General features: G+C 43.4%; 1 protein-coding gene across 1 annotated transcript in view; it reads left to right on the top strand.

Annotated features, from left to right (window-relative positions):
* The first annotated feature begins 1,173 nt into the window (after positions 1 to 1,173).
* Positions 1,174 to 14,995, top strand: part of Man1a2 (mannosidase alpha class 1A member 2) — a 128,311-nt gene continuing 114,489 nt past the window's right edge. Inside the window, exon 1 of the mRNA XM_028877291.2 lies at positions 1,174 to 1,840. Within this exon, the coding sequence (XP_028733124.1) occupies positions 1,539 to 1,840 (302 nt within the window). The 5' untranslated portion in view covers positions 1,174 to 1,538. The remainder of the gene's footprint in view (positions 1,841 to 14,995) is intronic.

Raw genomic sequence — 14,995 nt, 5'->3', positions numbered from 1 at the left:
GTCCTAGGGACTGACCACGAGGAGACAGACTCCCTTGGAAAGGAACCCAGTTGAAAGGGCCAGGCTGCCATTTTAACGCGGAACCGGCACGTGGCTGATGCCACCTCCTTCACCCGGCCTCGCGTGCCCGGGAACGCGTGGAAGTTTGAGACTCTGCAGTTGAACCCCGGGGCCCGAGTCTCTATGACCGAGGCAGGCGTCAGCCTCGGCCCCTGGAGTCCGTCAGTCCCAGGAATCGCAGACTCCAGCGCCACTGTCCAGACCCGGGGGTTGCTCGGTCCCCCTTGGCCTGGGCGCCGGGGTTTCCGGGGGCTCGGGGTTCTCCCCGGCAGCGGCCAGGCCCGAGCGGCCCGGCGGGCGGGGGAGGGGCGCGGCGGCCGGGAGCGTGCGCGCGCACCTCACACTCCGCCGCCCGGGACGCCCACTCGCGAGTCGGGGCGGCAGGCCGGCCCGCGCCCCCGCCGCCGCTGCGCTCGACCCAACCGGTGTCGGCCCCGCAGCCGCTCCGCGCTCCTCGGGCCTCCAGAGGCCAGGGACCAGCGCCGGGCCGCGGTCCCGCGCTGCCGCCGCCCGCCGCCGCCGCTGCCAGCCAGCTAGAGCCGTGCGAGCCACCCGAGGCCGGGCCCAGCCGGAGCGAGCCGGAGCCGCCCTGCGCTCGCCCGAGGCGCGGCTGCTCGCCCGAGGCGCGTGCCGGCCCGCCCGCCTCTCCCAGGCGGTGCGAGGAATGAGCCGGCGCCGGCCCCGGGCTGTCGGTCCGAGGGCCGCGGCCCGGCTACCTCGCACGCCGCCGAGGCGCAGGGGCTCGGCTCCCGCGGCTGGGCTCGGCCGGGAAGCGGGCGGCGGGGCTCGCTGAGGAGGAGGAGGAGAAGGAGGAGGAGGAGGAGGAGGAGGAGGAGGAGGAGCCGGGCGGGGGCGGCCGCTCGGCAGAGGAGGAAGTTCCGCTCCTGACAGAGCGCGCGGCGGCGCGGGCGCTGAGGTGTTCGGGACGCCGTCGCCCTCTCGGCCCCGGCTGAGGCTCGCCGCTGCTACGCCGGGCGCCGCTGCTCGGAAACCGCGGAGGGTGAGGAGCGGTGGAGCCGAGGGCTCCGGACGAGCTCCCGTGGACCGACCTGCGGCAACTCGGCGCCCCGCCGGCCGCCCACTCGGGGCGGGCGGCCGCCTCGGAGCCTCGCGCCGGGGCGCGGGCATGGCAGAACCCACCTTGCAGCTCCTCTGCAGTGTGGCTCGCCCGATCCCCTCCCGGGAATGAAGAGGAGACTCGCGATCACCCGGTGAGGCCCTGAGAGCCGAATGGCGAGAAGATCTTACCGGACAGAAACCAGCGATCGCTTGGGAGGTCACCCGGGCTTCTGGATGTAATCGGAGAGCGTGAAAGAGGTGGCCTCGCAAAATAAAAAAAAAAGCACAACAATCCTTTGAGAGGAGGGAAATTGAGTTTATCCATTTCTGCCAAGGTTTCGGAAAAAAACGGTTCGATGTGTTGTACGTTTGACATAAGATGAGAACTTTATAAAGTATTCCGTCCAAGAGCCTAAACGATGACCGCCCCGGCGCTGCTGCCCCTGTCTGGTCGTAGGATACCACCTCTGAACCTGGGGCCGCCCTCCTTCCCACACCACAGGGCTACCTTGAGACTCTCCGAGAAGTTTATCCTTCTCCTTATCCTTAGTGCCTTCATCACCCTGTGTTTTGGGGCATTCTTCTTCCTTCCAGACTCTTCAAAACACAAACGCTTTGATCTGGGCTTAGAAGATGTCTTAATTCCTCACGTAGATGCCGGCAAAGGGGCTAAAGACACCGGCGTCTTCCTGATCCATGGACCCGACGAACACAGACACAGGTTCGTTTGTTTCTCAAATTCTGGTACTCTGAAATTTAGGCTCTCTCTTTTGGTAGAGCCAGGGACATTGCTTGCTTTTTTTCTTTCTTCTTCTTTTTTTTTTCTTCTTCAGTAAAATGTCAGTGTTAGACGTTGCTGCCTTAGAGCTGGCAGAGTAGAACCATAGCCTGGAAGGACTAGAGTTCCTTAGTTTTCAGACTGTGGACAGCTGGGAGTGGAGAGTTGGAGATTCAGATTGCGCGCATTGTGGACGTGTTGCCGGCCTTCAGTCTCTGCCCCTGCCACCCTGTGAAGTCACCGAATCTTGACAGCCCTCAGACTTTGCTCACCCAGCAAGTCCCGGTCCCTGGCTTGTGCTCTGATCGTTTGGTTTTCGTGTGAGACGTGGGGGCGTGGATATCTCGAACTACTATAATTTGGCTAGTTCATCTGAACCGAGCTCTGGCGGGGTATCGTCTAGATGAAATGGAAGCGCTGCGTGTAGTCTTAAAGTCATTTTTGTGTCTTTACCGAAAGGAGACTTGGGAGGCAATCCACTTTTTCCAAACGTGTCTCTGTCGGATATGTGAGGAAGAATTATGTATTTGAGATGAGACCACCTGAATGATAGAGCTCCTGTAGTTGAAACTGGTGGTGGTTTTAACCTAAGCGTGAGGATTTTGAAAAGCCTGGTTCAAATGTGAGCCTAAGTTAGATATTTGGGACGACACAGTGTGGTAATGAGAGCTTTCTCCGTTTGTCGGTGTAGTTAGTAATCGCTTGCTTGGTGGCGCACTGACTTTTGGCTTTACCTTATGGAGTACTTCTGATATAGTTTCATACCATTTTTCTATAATCTGGGGTTTGTTTTGGTATTTTAACTTTGATACTTTTAGATTTTTTTCTTTAATTTTTTCCCTTTGCTTTTGTAACTGAGAAAAATCTTACTTGGTCTGGGAAATATCTGCTGAAAAAATACAGCAGTTTTTCCTGTACAACCTTATTTCCCATGGTATGTACATAAGATATGAGCATTTGGGGAATATGTATTTAAGGCTGACATCAGAGCTCTTTGACAGTAGTGATGCATTAATGTCAGTTAGCTATTATGATCAACTGTCATGTACTAATAAGTAGCTTCCTTTATATTTTGTATGGGTAAAAGTTTTTAGAAATTGCTAACTTTTCAGTTTAATGAATTTCTATTTAGAGAGTTAAGAAAAATTCTCAATTGGTTGAAGTTAAAATACAAATTTGAATGACAATGGAGATGTGTGCATTTTACTGCACAATTTTAAAAGGTCTATTTAAGTCACAAATAACAATCCTTCAACTTTATAGCTCATGAATAATGTATATTGATTGTTATTATTGAGAGCACCTGGCTCCTGAGTTTGGCATGACAAACAATTCTGAAAGCTAAGGGCGGTTTGGGAGCTGCGCCCTTAGTTTGGGATAGGAAGAGTCGAGGTAGCAGATGATACAGATGTGTGCTGCATTTGCTTGGTTCTTGAGTCAAACGATTAGAATTCCTGTGTTGAGTATTCAAGAGGTGAAAGACCTCTGTATTTTCTCTCTTTCCACAGCATCAATAGTTTGTATTTCTCTTTGTTGAGGATTTTGTTGTTGCCTCCTCTCATCTGAAAAAGTCTATTTAGAATAATTTTACCTGAGCAAGTGTACACATTTAAAATGGCAGCAAATTAATGTGCAAATATGAACTTGATTAAGAATAATTCAGAAAGATAATATTTTTATAGAATTATTTGTAACTGTGATTATACTTATTTTGTGTGTTTGTAATATCATAGAAGGCAAAAATTGAGGGGTGTGTGTGTGTGTGTGTGTGCGCGCGCGCGCGCGTGCTAGGGACAGGAGTGAGGAAGCTCACTTTACTGGGTAATTGGAGGCAAGTCAAAGCCATATTTCCTGTTAATGGTGTTCAAGAGCTACTTGTTGGGTTAGTGTTTCCTAAAGGAGTGCATTAGTTAATATAGTAGGGGTTAAGTTCAGTAGTTAGTCATTTACAGTTTTTTTCAGTGACTAAAATGTGTGGGTTTTTTTGGAGCTAATTTTTAATCAGCTCCAATTGTTTTCCTCTGTATGACAGTGACGTCTATTTTACAGGTTATATTGAATGAGATAACACATGCAGAGTCCTCAATATAGTTCACAGCATTCAGCCAATTATCAATAATTCTTAGGTTATTATTGCTGGTTAGAATTGGAATACTCTAATTCTGACTCTACTTTAAGCATTTTATGTTTCTGAAAAGCTAGGTACAGTTTGATAAATATTTTAAGAGTACGCCAGAATCTTACCATCAAAAGGAACATTTTATAACTAGATTATTAGTTAGCAATAAGTACTGTTCAGACTGCCCATCTCGAGCCTCCCATGTGGAGAGGGTAGTGAACGTTGGATAGGTGATTTTGGTTTGGGCAGTTAGAAGGTTGTACTCAGAGCAATCAGAATTTGTAGGGAGTGACTGTCCAGCATTTGGAGTGGAGGTGGGCAGCAATGAGAATAGGACGGTTTCATTGAGAGAGAGGGGGCTGTGAACCTGAGTAAAGAAAGCTGAATGAAGTGTAGTGATGGGAGGAAGAGAGGCTTCACTGAGAGTCCTAGTGGGAAAAGCTTGGTGTCCTCAAGGAGGCAAGAAATGTTCAGTGATTGATGGAGTAGACCGTGTGATTGTGTGGCCAGGTGAGGAGAATAGACGGGGCAGATGTGGCCTTACAGTTCCTGTCTGTCCCCTAGTTACAGGAGCTTGAATTAGTTATTAGTGTGCACAAAGTGGGGGATTCTTGTGAAAGTCTGCATTTCTGATTTTTCCCCAAAGAATTTGAGACTAGAGTAAGCAACACACAGTGTGTGTTTTCAGATGGCTAACGGTCCCACTGGCTCCCTCTGGCTCTCTCTTGACCTGCTTGTGCTCTGTATTTTATGTCACTCACTTAAGGTGTCACATAAGTAATATAATAAATCAATACTTAGCTTGCCGGTAGTTAAGTTTGCATCTCTAGGTTTTATCCAAGGGTCTGTTTTGGTCTGCATCCTGAGTAGCCTATGGGAAGTCACTGAAGCAAAGGAACACCATCATTTTGAAATTGAAAAATAAAACCAATTACTTTAGTACAGGAGGACAACCAAGGTTTGAGAGTCTACTGTAGCAGGAATCTTAAAAGGTCTTATTAATAAAATCAAACCTGAGGCCAGTTATTGGGGTAAATGCTAGAAGATCAAAGAAGCAGAACAAGCCACAGCTACCTCACCTCGCCCAGTTCCTCAGCTGATCCTGTTTCCTCAGACTGGAAGCTTCTGAGTCCTTATCCAAATGGCTCTCGCAAGCCTGAAAGCTTAACCAGCTAAAAGCTGGTTAGTTTCTGGTCTTCACGCCCTTATATACCTTTCTGCTTTCTGCCATCACTCCCTGGGATTAAAGGTTCACTTTCTGGGATTAAAGGAGTGAGTCACCATGCTTGGCTGTATCCTTGAACACAGAGATCCAGGTAGATCTCTGCCTCTGGAATGCTAGGATTAAAGGCGTGGGCTACCATTGCCTATTCTCTATGTTTAATATTGTGGCTGTTCTGTTCTCTGACCCCAGATAAGTTTATTAGCGTACACAATATTTCGGGGAACACAATACCACCAGTCTACGACACAGAATATTGACTTAGGAGTGCTAGGGAAGAAGAGAAATTAGTGGAGAAATGAAATTGAACTAAGTTTTAGAGATTTGTGGTTGGCTGAATATAGAGGCTAAGGTAGGTCTAAGGTCTTGGATTAATACAAAAGTTTTTTCTCTTAATGCCTTTTTTAAAAATTTATTTAAAAAAAATTGCCTTTATTTACATAATTGGTGTTATGTGAAATTAATATATTTGCTTGAGGAAACTTTAGCATGTTCCCTTTTATTAAGTAGTATATAAATTTTTTGATAATTTTTTATATGTTTATAAAGCATGTTTATAAAACATGTTTATAAAACATATCAGAGTGCCAGTCAACTCTCAAGGTGATAATAGCACAAACAATACCAATAGTTTAAAATTATATTTGTGATTTTAAATCACTACAAATAAGAATTTGTTTCAGTGTGCATTAATTACAATACATACTAGTTTACATAAAGTGTCATCTTTCTAGTTTGCTTATGTAATAGGCAGTTTCAATTCACTTATCAGTCTTTCATTTTGAAACAGACATTTACTTACGTAAATGATATTATACAGATGAGTTTGAGTCCCTCCCTCCCAGTGTTTAAGTGGTTAAAACATTGAAAATATATTTGTGAGTTATCCTTTAGTCAGGATTGTTCTAGTTTGAATTAAATACTTGAGTCGTGTGTGTTTATTTCTGGTAGTTTCCTTAAAGGGGAAAACTGTAGGTTTTAGAGTAGAAGATCTGAAGTGGAATTGTGGTTTTTATTTGGTGGCTATATGACAGTGTACTAGATGTCATCGTTTTGAACCTGCGTGGCCATTACTAGCTACATCAGACAAAATGTGTACTTTAGCTGGATACAGAGATGACTTAGTAAGGCACTCTGGAAGCAGAGGCAGGTGGATCTCCATGAGTTCAAGGCTAGCCTGGTCTACCCAATGAGTTCTAGGCTACCCAGGGCTATATAGTCAGATGTTGTCTCAAAAACAAAACACAAACCCAAACAAAAATAAAATCCCACAGAAGTGCTGTAATGAGAGATTCTTGAATTTCTTATTTTAGACTTAGTTTTGTTTATGTGAGTATCTTTCTCTGTGTGTATGCCATGTATGTACGCAGGTATCAGCAGAGGCCAGACAAAGGCGTTAGATCCTCTGTAGCTGGAGTTTTATAGGCCATTATGAGCTGTGGGATGTGGGACCTGGGAATTGAACTTGTGTGCTCTTCACCACTAAACCATCTCTCCAGTCCTTTGAATTCTTTATTCACATCACGATTGCTGTTTTTTGCTTATGATTCATCATTGCTTTTTAGTGCATGCGTTGGTTATTTTTCTAGTCACTGTGACTAAATGCAGGGCGAGAAGTAACTTAAAGGCAAACTTTTATTTTGCCTTCCAGTTGAGGAATGCAGCTCATTACATGGCAGTGGGAGCGACTTGGTCTGTAGTGCCGAGGAAGAGAAAAGGAATTCCAGTGTTTATCTGGCTTTGTCCTTTTTCTCTTTTTATTTAGCCCTTGATCTAGTCCAGGGGATGGTGCTCCCCAACTTTGGGTAGGTATTTTTCTCTCAGTTAAATGTTTCTGGAAACACCCTTGGCTGACATACCTGAATGTGTGTCTTGTAGGAAGTGGAGGAAGCCCTGATTTCGTGAAGTCCTTAGTGAATGTTTATTGTTGTAATGGACTCTAAGTTGACCCTTGGAAACCTGTTCCCCATATGGTTCAGGCTCAGAAAGTTTGAGTGTTTACTGATAAGTGATCAGGGTGTACAAAAGCTAGCAACTGCAGCTCTCTTTCCATGTTCACAGCTGGAGACTGCTTGCCTACAGAGCCCTCTACTCAAACTAGGCAACTCCTTGTCTTACGCTGTACATGAACTTACTGAGGTTCTGGATTGCAGAGGGAGTAGCTACCACTCCATCAGAATGTGTACACTCCCACCTGACCCCAGCTTTTCTGTCCATGTGTCTGCATGTGTGTCCTTCTTCATCCTCTCACTGCCCCAGTCAGGACCCAAGCCATGCAGCACGTGGCAGTGCTTCATTAATGATCTTGGTATTTAGTGATTCAGTTGAATTGACAGTTGAAATTTACCGTCACAAGTCTACCTCCTTGTCAACTGGCCCAAACACATTTCTATTATTTTATCTGTCTGTCTGTCTGTCTATCTATCTATCTATCTATCTATCTATCTATCTATCTATCTATCTATCTTTAAGAAATTTTCTGCTCACTCCACATACTATCCACAGATCCCCCCTCCTCCCTCCTCACACTCCCCAGCCCTCTTTCCCAAGCCACCCACATCCTCACATCCCCCAAATCGAGGTCTCCAATGGAGAGTCAGGAGAGCCCAGTACACTGAGCCTAGGCAGGTCCAAGCCCCTTCCCACTGCACCAAGGCTGTGCAAGGTGTCACACCATAGTCACCAGGTTCCAGAAGCCTACCCATGCACCAGGGACAGATCCCGATCCCCCTGCCTGGGTGCCTCCCAAACAGTTCGAGCTAAACAAGCCACCAGTCCACAGTTCATGGGCTTCCATTAGTGTGGCCGGTCATCTCTGCACATCCTCCCATCATGATCTTGACGTCCCTCGCCCGCAGTACCTCTCCTCTCTCATCAATTGGATTCCCAAAGCTCAGCCTGGCACCTGGCCATGGATCTCTGTATCTGCCTCCATCAGTCACTGGACAAAGGCTCTATGATGACAGCTAGGTTATTTGCTAGGCTGGTCACTAGAGTAGACTGGTCCAGGCACCCTCTGGACCACTGCCAGCAGACCAAGGTGGGGTCAACCTTGTGGATTCCTGAGAGCCTCCCCAGCACCCTGCCTCTTCCTATTCCCATGATATCCTCATCTATCATGGTATCTCCCTCCCTGCCCTCCCACTCTGACCCTGTTTCAGCTTGACCCTCCCATTTCCCTATGTTCTCATCCCCCACTCCTCGCCCTCTGCCACCCCCCAGCACCCAGTCCACTCATGTAGATCTCATCCACTTCTCCTTCACAGGGCCATCCATGCCAAACACATTTCTTCAGTCTTAATATTCAATCTCCATCCTCTATAGGCTTATGGCCGATTCATAAAGCAAAATACATTCATTCCAACTTGAGAAGTCCTCAGAGTTTTAACAGTTTCAGTACCATTCAAAGATCTAAGGTCTCTTTTGAAACCCAAGGTACTCTCTTAACTGTGAGTCTCTCATCCAATAAAATTTAAAACACAAACAAAGCAAGTTCTATATTTCATTTACAACGACATAGAATAAACACCCCTACTCCTAAAGGTAATAATGAGGGCATAGCAAAGAAAGATAGGGCCAAAGCAAGACTGAAGTCAGACAGGACATATGCCCAGTCCAGTAGCTGCATGTCTGCTGTCCAGGGTTCTTGGTGGTTGGTATTGTAGGGGCTTCAGCAACCTTGGGTGGTCATTCCCTTCCAGTTCTGTGGTCTACAGTTACAGCACACCTAGCCTCTCTCTTAGGCTGGCCCCATTCCTTCCTGTGGCATTTTTGGTAGCTATACCAGGTTCTAACATCTCCAGCTTCCTGGGGTCTCTATTGCAACTTAGGTTTCACCTTCATAACTTTGTGCAGTGGCCTCGTAGAGGCCTCCTGACAGGGAATCTTACGCAGTGCCTGGCGTCAGTGGTTTTCTGGGACCTTGGGACAAGCCCCCATCACCCTGTAATTCTGTGAAACTAGTGCTCTATGGACAGCTCTGCCAGGCTTTACTGCCGGCTCACAATGTAGTCTGGTGCCCTGTTCCACATGACCTCTGTGTGCATTGGCAGTGGAAACTGGAAGGACACTTGTTTTCCCGCAAGAACCCCTGCAGCGGTGTTCTGAGTGCACTCTCTTTTTAAATGAATTTGCATTTTACAAGCTAAGTCTTCAGTGGGTGGAGTCTTGTCCTAAAAGGGACTGCTTCTTTTTAAAAATATTTAAAAAATTTTGTGTGTGTGTGTATGTATGTGGTGGGGTGTACACATGCCATGGTGCACGTGTGGAGCTTAGAGAACAAATTGGTTCTTTACACCAGTTGGTTCCAGAAACTGAACTTGGGTTGTAAGACTTGGCAGCAAGTGTCTTTGCCCACTGACCCATCTCTTTGGCCCCAAAGGGATTTTTTGTTGTTGTTGTCCTAGTACAAAATGAGTGATTTCTCTTTAACTGCCTAAATCTCTCAACTTCCTCTGCTTTAAAGAAAAAATGTTTTTTTTAGATTATTTAATTATATGTGTGTATGTTTATGCACATATGTGCAAGTACCCGAGGAGGCCAGAAGAGGGTGGGTGTTGGGTCCCTTGGATTTGGAGGTAGCTGCAAGCCTTCTGATATGGGTGTTGAGAATTAAACTCTGCAAAGGTCCTCTGCAAGGGCAGTGCATCCTCTTAACTGCTGAGCCTTAATTTTCTTAATAACTGAGTCTTTGCCCATGTCTACCATGTCTCGACTTTAAGCTTACTCATGTTCCTTTCCTTGCTGAGCTGCACATTTCCCCATTTTTCTGCTCTCTCTCGTCATTAATCTGGACAAGAGCAATGGGTAGTAACCATGCCACAGGCTCAGTGCTCTGCTGTAGTGAGATCTCCTCTGTTAAACAAATTAGCCCATTGCTTTTGAGTTCAGCTTCACTCAAGCTGTCTGGACACAGGCAGAGCACAGCCTTATTCTTTGCCAGAATGTAACATGAATGTTCTCTAGTCCAGTTTCCAGCTGAGTTTTTATTTCTGTATGAGGCTTTGTGAACTGTGACTTCACTGTCTGCATTTTTATTGGCTCTCTGGTCCTCTGCACTCCCACCGTATGGCCTGTTAAGTTCCATTTATAGCATTCTAGGACATCACAAACGCTTGTCACTTTTGACTCCTGTTGCCCAAATACATAGAAAATTGTGTGTGTGTGTGTGTGTAAAATTAGGCATAGACATAAAATATTTATTTATAGTAAATTAGAAAATTAGATTTATTTAAAAACTGTTCTTTGGTTTTCATATAACCTTACCATTTAAGCACAAAAGCAAGTGTGCATACTAATGATATGGATGTGTTTATTTTTACATAAAAAATTAAACTTCTTGAAAAAAGAAATCTTGACTCAATATTTGATACTGCAGGACATAGAACATCTTCATTTTTCAGAGTTGATCAGTTTTTTTAATTTTATAATCATCAAGCTGAGAATGCTGCTTCACATAAAATAGCAGTGTACAAAAATATCTTTATATTTTTTACATGTACTTATTTAGTGTGTGTATATATGTGTGTATCTGAACATGCACCTACCTCAGGGTTCATACGGAGCCCATGTGGGTGTCAGAGGACAACTTGTGGGAGTTGGTTTTCTTTTACCACCATGTGGAGTCTGAGGATCAAACTCAGGTCATCAGGCTTGATGGCAGGTGTATTCACCTGCTGAGCCATCCAGTTGGCCCACAAAAGGCACATTTAAAGTCTTTTCAGAGATTGCTGGAAATTGTGCCATAATCCCAAGCCAAAATTCATTTTATGATTTTTAAAATAAAACTTGTCAGCACCTGAAGTAGCATCTCTAAAAACCAAACATTTTAACATTATACAAAGATAAACTAATACATGCTGATTAAAATACTAGAAGGTTTTGGTTTTCACAATTGAATTATTTTCTGTTTAAGGGAAAATATGTGTACAAAAAACACTGCAGCTCATAACATACATTGCTCTTGAAGCCGAGTTTCAGGAAGAGTTTATTGTATTGCATGGTGTATGGTGGCATGTACAGTACAACGTGTCCATGTCATGTGTGCAGAATCAAGGTTGCAGTGAAGTCTTGTGATGCAGCTTGGGTGAACATTGCTAGAAATACCCCAGATTCATTTTATGTTTGATGTTGAATGCATCTGGTTATCGCGTATTTACTGTTGTCATATTTTCATGCCCCCTACATTCAGTTACGTGTTTCCATCTGTGGTTGTGACCCACATTTTAAGAAGCTGAGTTATTTCACAGATCCAGAGTCTTCCAAATCCCTCCTGTAAACAGTTGTAAAGGACCATAAACCATGTGGACAGGCTGTCAGAGCAGTGGCAGCCCTACTTCTTGGTTCCAACTCTCTATTACTTTTTCTTTCCTGTGACCAAACACCCGACAGGAAGTAACTTAAGGGTAGAGGGCTTATTTTGGCTTTTAGTTTTGCATGCAGTGGTGGTGAAGGCATGGTGGGAGGGGCTTGGCTTACGGTCCTGAACAAGAAGTAGAGGAAGGGAATGTCAGAATTCATGTGGCTTTTTCCTTTCCCCTTTGTTGTTTAGGTCTTGACCCCAGCCAATGGAATGGTATTCCCCATCTTCAGGGTGGGTTCCTTCATCTAGTTAACCACTCTTTGGAAATCATACAGACACACTCAATGGAGTGCCTTATTAACACCCTCAGTGTTTCTTATTCCAATCAAGTTCATAGTTAAAAGAGCCATTATAGTTCAAGAGCTAGAGATTGTAAATATCAGTACTGCAATTTTAATTTTCTTTCCTTTTTACTCACTTGATCTCTCTTCTATGTCTTTAGACTCTTAACATGTTTATTTTATTTTTTGAGACAAGTCTTGCTATGTAGCTCAGACTTTCCTGCCTCAGTCTCCCAGGGTGTCAGAATAACAATTTTTTATACTTAAAGCTTTTTGGTCCTTTTGCTGGCTTGCTGGTTTGTCTTCTGGTAAGTCTATTGGCTATTCCATGGCTTTTGTAATATATTTCCCCCTTTTAGCTCATAGTTGTTTGTCTTGCTTCTCTTTACTTAGATGTGAATTATATACAGTCTGTGTATACTTTATATTTCTGAACAACAGACTAGAGTAGGTGTCTTTATTGTTATTGTTCTTCAGATAAGAACATTGATGAATACCTTTTTTCAGCTCTGTAGTTGGAGAACAAGCAGTCTGCATTCATAGACTTAACTTTTATTGCTGGAGTACGTTTTAATGTATAGTTTTCAAATTCAGAACACAGTTGGAAGTATGGATAGTCTCTATGATTCCTTTATCACTCAAGAGTATAGTTCTCCCTAGTTCCTCTGCACAGCTCATCCAAGAGTTGCTCTCGGATAGAATGAAGGTGATTGGAAGATGAGGTAAGAGGTATGAAGGGATATATATATATAGTGGAGGTTCAGACCCATCTTGGGCAGACTATTGGCCCTTCACTGAGATACAGAGCACTGGTGAGGGAGGTAGATTGGGTTAAGGAAGGTCTGGTTGTTTTAAATCTAAGTATGGTTATATGAAGAGTTTGTCTGGATTCTGATGTTAAAACTTTGTGATGGTTGGTTGATTGTTCTTTTGTTTTTTGATGGTCTGAGGGTTTTATTTTTTCTCCACTTAAATCACTTCTAGTTTTGTTCACAAGTGTAATCTGGGAGATGCTGTACTGTGAGCTACTCACTTGCAGGGTAACATTTTATATATCCTTATTTAAAACCTAATTTTGATCGATAGTAAAAATGCCTGTAACTTTGCTTTATTAGTTTAGCGTTTTGAAACTACAGAATGTTTTTTATTCTTGTATTGGGTATTATGAGATGAGTATTAAATGCCATAATAGATAGACAGTATTTATTGGTGGACAGTATTGTTGTTGTTGTTGTTATTATTATTATTATTATTAAAACATATAGCCAATCAGTGGTGGTGCATACCTTTCATCCCAGCACTCAGGAAGCACAGGCAGGTGTCGGACCTCTGAGTTCCAGGCCAGCCTGGTCTACAGAGCGAGTTCTAAAACAGCCAGGGCCACAGAGAAACCCTGTCTCAAAAAACCAAAAGACAAACAAACAAACAAAACATATAAATGTTTTAAGGAAATAAAGTTTGCTCCAACTCTAGTTAATTTCCTCCAAAAGCTATGATAGCTTTTTACAAAATTTCCTTTGGCTTTCTTAAAAAGAATTCTAGGCTGGCCAGGTGGTGGTGGCACATGCCTTTAATTCCAGTGGAAGGCAGAGCCAGGTGGATCTCTGAGTTTGAGGCCAGCCAGTCTACAGTGAGAGAGATCTAAGACAGGCACCAAAACTACACAGAGAAACCCTGCCTTGAAAACAACAACAACAACAAAAAAGAGTTCTATCTTATTATTTCTTCTTTGGACTCCCTTATTAAAATATCAAATTCATGATCTCTGGATAATCCTTCCAAAATATTGACACTGATTTAGTTTAGTTTAAGGTTTTTTTTTTTTTTTTAAATCTTAACTACAGAGACTTTAAAATTGCTACCGATTCTTTATTAGCAAAGGAAACGGAGTTTACCTCTTTGTGTCCATATCCAGGTAGCTTTTCTGATAAGACAGGTAGGATATCTGTAATCCAGGAAGACAGTCTGTGTAACAGTCATTTCAGTCCACGGGGGACTGTGGCTCTCTACAGGATAGAGATCTTGTAACATTACAGTGGAGCTAACACATGCCCATCACTTGACTAATGCATAGCTGGACAAGGAGGTTAGGGAAAAGAAGTTGTGGAAGGGTGGGTCTGGGGAGGATCAGGGAATCCACAGTTCAGTTTAGCGGAAGCTTCGGCAGACCTGAACGAGCTCCTTTAAACATTTGAAGGTGTAGTTCCCAGCACTAAAAGGTTTTACTTAGCAGAGAGGAATTATCATGGTACATTATCTATTTATAAGCAAAATATTATTTTCTATCATAACTATTGCACATCTGTGCTTTTGAAATCCTTGGAAGTTTTTTAAAGTACTCTTTTCTAATGGTGATCTTTTAAAATTCTTGGCGTTCTTGTTAAGACTGTGACCTTTATTAATGCTTGACTCCCTCCTTTAGCTCCTCTGCTGTTCGTCTGTCTTTAAATTTTTTAGTCTTTCTTATTGTTATGGTATATTTAAAGGATTATATAATCATTGCTTCCTGATCTGTCTTTCCCAGTAGTCCTTGAGGACAGATAACCATATTTTATTTTTCTATTTCCAATACATAGAGGCCCGCTGTTAAAAAATGAAAAAAACATTAGAAATGATTCATATTTGCCCAATCTAGAACAAACTTATTCCTGGAATTACATCTAATAATACTCTGCATGCCCCTGCATTGAATCTTTTTTTTTTTTTTTTTTTTTTTTTTTAGGAAAAAGAAAAAGAGTAGAAACATGTGATTAGTGTTTTATGTGTTTAACCCTCTCTGGTTTTCTCATTAGATTTGTAAGTGGGTTTTAGTAGTCTCATCTTGATACTCTAACATTGAAATCATGCCTACATTCTGAAAGTTTCCTCCAGAAGCTATATGTCTACTAAAAATTATTAATTTATTTTTAAAATGTGGATACATGTTGTATTTTCTCTTGATTGAAAATTGCAAAAATATACAATCTGAGTCTGCTTATTTCTTGAGTAGGAAAATGATTTTGTTACTTTCACTTTTCTATTTGGGCAATATCGGGGACTATGGGGGTCCAGCCCCTCGATAGGCCCCTTCCAGGTTCCGGGAAGAATCTACAACCAGCTGATAATTAATCTTTAA

This window comes from Peromyscus leucopus, chromosome 6 (genome assembly GCF_004664715.2).
Source record: "Peromyscus leucopus breed LL Stock chromosome 6, UCI_PerLeu_2.1, whole genome shotgun sequence".
Taxonomy (NCBI): domain Eukaryota; kingdom Metazoa; phylum Chordata; class Mammalia; order Rodentia; family Cricetidae; genus Peromyscus; species Peromyscus leucopus.
The sequence above is the reverse complement of the archived record's forward strand: the minus strand, read 5'-3'. Positions and strand labels throughout refer to the sequence as shown.